General features: G+C 36.6%; 1 protein-coding gene across 1 annotated transcript in view; it reads left to right on the top strand.

Annotated features, from left to right (window-relative positions):
* Nucleotides 1-5,244, top strand: part of LOC137631955 (flagellar attachment zone protein 1-like) — a 5,765-nt gene extending 521 nt beyond the window's left edge. Inside the window, exons 2-3 of the mRNA XM_068364193.1 lie at nucleotides 3,336-4,529; nucleotides 5,099-5,244. Coding sequence (XP_068220294.1) covers nucleotides 3,336-4,529; nucleotides 5,099-5,244 — 1,340 coding nt within the window. The remainder of the gene's footprint in view (nucleotides 1-3,335; nucleotides 4,530-5,098) is intronic.
* Nucleotides 5,245-5,603: the final 359 nt, after the last annotated feature.

Raw genomic sequence — 5,603 nt, 5'->3', positions numbered from 1 at the left:
AATATGGGATAGCCAGTTGAATACATTCGCCCTTCAAGAGACGAGAAGGCAGGACTGGAAAAAAAACTAAAAAGGAATTATACCGCAACACAAAATATGACAAAATCTGGGGATTATCCCCACCAAAAAAAAAATAGAAATAAACAATGTAAAAAATGGTGATTATAATATCGGCACCAAAAAAAAAAAAAAAAAAAAAATGGTGATTATAATATCGCCACAAAAAAAAAAAAAAAAAAAAAATGGTTATATAATTTCGCCACCAAAAAAAAATATTTATAGGAAAGAGGGAATGAAATGTTTTTGTTTAGTTTTATTTGGAAAGGAATTTTTTTTTTGTTTAGTTTTGTTTGGAAAGGTGTAATCTTCTTGTTAAGTTTTGTGCTTCACCCATTCTGGACAGGTTCAAGACATCAGTTTCACTGGAAAGGACACTTGAAAATATTTGGCTTGAAGGATGCTTGGATGGACTGCCCCTTTGTAAGCCAGTCCCTTATTGGCTTAAACTTTCGTTATTTGGCTAAGGTGTTTAGAAGCTGTCCTCCTATTGGTTAGACACTTACAGTCAATTTTGATTTCAGGGGTATTACCACAACAAATTATGTTGCGTAGAGTGACATATCAAACAATATATTTGACTAATAAGAAATAAATGAACTAATATACCAAACTAGAAATTTGTTAAAAAGCAGAATTTAGATTTATAATAAAAACGTCAAAAGAAAAATTGAAAGACCTTGGTAAACAAGCCAACGAGGTAGTTGATTCTTCCAATACATATTCTGTATCTTCCATACAGTCAGTCAATGGCTGTAATCACTCTCTGTAATAACTTCTGTAATTTTGAGAGAAGGAATTTAAAATATGTATCAATATTAATATGTTTTATAATACAATTTTTCGGGTCAAGGCGGTACACAAACTCTTTCACAACGTTAAGGAATCTCCGCTCAGAAAGCGATATATATATATATATATATATACACACCATATGCAAAGACTGAATAGCTAATCAAAAATGTTTGAGTAACTACTAGTGAATTAATAATTTATACCAGATTATTATACAATTACCCAAACTAAGTACTATTTTGATATGTAATCTGATATATATATATATATATATATACATATATATATATATATATATATATAATGGACTAGCGAAATATAACTGAGGCCTTTTGCTTCAATAGGCTCAGGAGGAAATAATGATGATGATAATATGTATGGATATATACTATACATACATACACCCAGATAAGTGAGTATGTATGTATATATATATATATATGTGTATATACATACATACATACATACAGAAATAAATACACACATATATATATATATATAAATATATACATATGTAAATTAATTTGTATGCATGTATCTGTATATATATATATATATATATATAGAGAGAGAGAGAGAGAGAGAGAGAGAGAGAGAGAGAGAGAGCAACGTGGATACCAGAGTAAACTAAAGTAGAGGATGTTCTAACACCATGTAAGAAATGGAAATGACCTAGAGATTGTAAAAGAAGCAGAGGATGGTAGTGAAGACGATGGATTGACGAACTAAGAAAGTTTGCCAGTGTGGAATGGTATAGAAAGATCATAAACAGACGGAAGTCGAATGATATGTCTGAGACTTTTTGTCCAGCAGTGGAATAGTAATGGCTGATGCTGATATATATCTATATCTATCTATCTATCTATTTATCTCTCTCTCTCTCTCTCTCTCTCTCTCTCTCTCTATATATATATATATATATGCATATATATACTGTGTGAATGTATATATTCGTTTTTCCTAATTACTGAAGAAACCATTTTTCATGAAAAACAAAACTCCCGGAGGGTTTGCAAACGACAATTGAAAATACCAAAACATTCAGAAACTCGAAAATTAATTGATGAAGTCTATAAAGGTAAAGAGAGAGAGAGAGAGAGAGAGAGAGAGAGAGAGAGAGAGAGAGAGAGTGGTGTGTGTGTGTGAAGACTTTCCAGAATCGTTGTTGTGGACATCTTCGATTTAGCTCACAAAGTCTGCGGGATTTTTTTGTCATCACTTGATCTTTGAATCGGTTTTCTGCCAAGTCTTGGTCTGTTTCTCAAGGGTTTCAGAATTATTTCATCTCTAACTGATCCCCCAAAAGGAGAGAGAGAGAGAGAGAGAGAGAGAGAGAGAGAGAGAGAGATCGGACCATTTCAGAATCGTTGTTGTAGACATCTTCGATTGATCTCTCAAATTCTGCGGTATTTTTTTTGTCTTCACTGGATCTTTGAGTCTGTTTTCTGCCAGGTCTTGGTCCGTTTCCCAAGGGCTTCAGAATTATTTCGTCTCTAACTGATCCCCCAAAGGCGGAGAGAGAGAGAGAGAGAGAGAGAGAGAGAGAGAGAAGCCCATTTCAGAATTGTCATTGTAAACATCTTCGATTGAGCTCCCAAATTCTGCGGGATTTTTTTTGTCTTCACTGGATCTTTGAGTCGGTTTTCTGAGAGAGAGAGAGAGAGAGAGAGAGAGAGAGAGAGAGAGCGAGAGGGGACCATTTCAGAATCGTCGTTGTGGACATCTTCGATTGAGCTCCCAAAGTCTGCAGGATTTTTTTGTCTTCACTGGATCTTTGAGTCGGTTTTCTGAGAGAGAGAGAGAGAGAGAGAGAGAGAGAGAGAGAGAGAGATAAGACCATTTCAGAATTGTTGTCGTAAACATCTTCGATTGGGTCCCAAAGTCTGCAGGATTTCCTCGTTTTCACTGGATCTTTGAGTCGGTTTTCTGAGAGAGAGAGAGAGAGAGAGAGAGAGAGAGAGAGAGATAAGACCATTTCAGAATTGTCGTCGTAAACATCTTCGATTGAGTTCCAAAGTCTGTAGGATTTTCTCGTCTTCACTGGATCTTTGAGTCGGTTTTCTGCCAGGTCTTCAGTATTATTTCGTCTCTATTGTTTTTTTTTTGCCAGGCCTTGAACTGTTTCTCAATTGCTGCTACAGGATTATTTTATCTCCAATGATGACTCTGAAAATCTTCATCTTCCTTGGCTCCAGGAATTCTTTGTCCTCAGAGAAATGTGTCAATATCTTTTTTCCAATTTTAATGCTATATTTGTTAGTCATGGAAGGCATTGAGTAAATCTTTACTATACAAAATGGTTAGATTTATGAATAACAGAATGATTCTAATGGGATCTTTGACAGCTTTTGGCGCCATGGCATGGTGCTGGGGAGACGAGGATTCACATAGAGAAGCAGAAAAATTCTTGGACATGATGGATCGGGAGGAAATGGAGAGACTGCAACCAGCAGTCTACGATGGGGCAAATTATGTTGCCGGAGAAACTAAGGAACACGCACAATTGGAGGAAGCATCTCAAAAGGATCTAAGTGAGGAGTTGGACGGTGCCGAAGAGGGAATTAAGTTATTTGATGATTTCTTTGCTAGAAGACACCAAGAAACTGAAACGACCAATGACTTACAACGCATCTGTGAAGAGGTGCATGACGCAGAGGCAGAAGAAATTGAGTTATCTAAGGACAACATAGCTATATCAGCTTTAAATAATGATTTAGATAGAGCCAATAAGAAAATTGAGGCTCTTATGATAAGTCTAGAAAAAGCTGAAACTGAAAACGATGAACTTCGTGAGAAGCTTTTGGTCAAGAAATCTGTTCAGGTAGGAGAAATTGAGTTATATAATAACATCGGTAACTTAGCTTTAATTGATGATTTAAAGAGAGCAAATAGGAATATTGACTCTCTTATGGTAAGTCTAGAAAAAGCTGAAGCTCGAAACGATCAAATTCGTGATGAGGTTTTGACCAAGGCAGTGGTAGAAAATGAGTTAGAAAATGCCCATGAGGAAATTCGGATACTCGAGAAGAGGCTGGAAAGAGTAGCAGGAGATCTGTTGACAGCTAACGAGAAACTTTTGGAAAAGAGCGACTTGGAGGAATACGTCGAAAGTGCTGATAATGAGATCCGAACACTCTGGGCTGAACTGGACAGTGTTAAGGCTGAAAACAAGAGAATGAAGACGGAAAACGTTTTGCAAAAGGCAGCTTTAGAAAGTGAACTTAATGCTGCAGTCGAGGAGGTCTACAGAATAGGGACTAAATTGGATACTGTCCTGGATGAGAACAACAAATTGAAGGCTGAACTATTAATTAAGAAAGACGTGGTGTGCGATCTGGAAATAGCTGAGGAGGAACTGGAAAAACTGTGGAAAGAAATTGCTGGTGTTAAAGCAGAGAATAGACGACTGAAGAGAGACCTCTCGGAGGAGAGAGCCACAAAAAATACGTTGATGGAAGACGACGAGAAGAATAAAACTCTGGAAGAAGAAATTAGGAATATAACTTCCGTGGCAGATGAATTTGCAATTTATAAGGAGAAGTATCAAGCTATGATGGAAAGAAATATGAACCTAGAGATGGAATTAAACAACAAGAATTTCGCTATTACCCAACTTGTAGAAGGCCTGTCTCAATCACACCCGGAGTTGAAGGAATTATATTATATGGAAATTTCTCGTGAGCAGACTGGGGATTTAATATGGGATAGCCAGTTGAATAGATTCGCCCTTCAAGAGACGAGAAGGCAGGACTGGAAAAAAAACTAAAGAGGAATTATACCGCAACACAAAATATGACAAAATCTGGGGATTATCCCAACCAAAAAAAAAAGAAATAAACAATGTAAAAAATGGTGATTATAATATCGCCACCAAAAAAAAAAAAAAAAAAAAAAATGGTGATTATAATATTGCCACCAAAAAAACAAAAAACAAAAATATGGTGATTATAATATCGCCACCAAAAAAAAAATAATATTTATAGGAAAAAAGGAATAAAATGTTTTTGTTTAGTTTTATTTGGAAAGGAATTTTTTTTTTGTTTAGTTTTGTTTGGAAAGGAATAATCTTCTTGTTAAGTTTTGTGCTTCACCCATTCTGGACAGGTTCAGGACATCAGTTTCACTGGAAAGGACACCTGAAAATATTTGGCTTGAAGGACGCTTGGATGGACTGCCCCCAGCTTGAAGGATGCAAGGCTTAACTATCCAGATTGAAAGATGCTTGGAATAACCTGAAGGACAACAGGATCTGCAGAGGGAAGGAACCTGGCTGATTCTAGTATGCTGTGTACCTTGATGGATGAGTACAAGTTGTTTGTCAAGTGTACAAATGGTCGGATATCTAGATTTATTCCTTTGGATACCAACCTTTGGGTGGTTCTGGGAGAATAATCCAGAAGACTGGCTCTGCAGAGGGATGAAGCTGGGATTCTTCTAGTATGCAGACAAGATGTTATAAGGTGAACCCAAGACATCTTTGGCTGGGAAGAGAAGCTGCATCTTTTGGAGGTAGGAATTCATGGTTAGGTGGGCAGCATCAATCCAAATTTTTAGGAACTCAAAGCTGTGGAGCATCAAATAGCAGGAGTAGAAGCTAGTAGCAGCTAGTAAAAGTTAGCAGCAGCTAGCAGCAGAAGTTAGCAGCAGTAGCAGACCCAGCAGCAATGGAATAAAAAAAGAAGCAGCAGAAAGAGGAAGAGAAGCAGAAGGTGAAGCAGCAAAAAAAAAAAAAATAATAATAATCCTAAGGA

Source organism: Palaemon carinicauda, chromosome 1 (assembly GCF_036898095.1).
Source record: "Palaemon carinicauda isolate YSFRI2023 chromosome 1, ASM3689809v2, whole genome shotgun sequence".
NCBI lineage: Eukaryota > Metazoa > Arthropoda > Malacostraca > Decapoda > Palaemonidae > Palaemon > Palaemon carinicauda.
The sequence above is the reverse complement of the archived record's forward strand: the minus strand, read 5'-3'. Positions and strand labels throughout refer to the sequence as shown.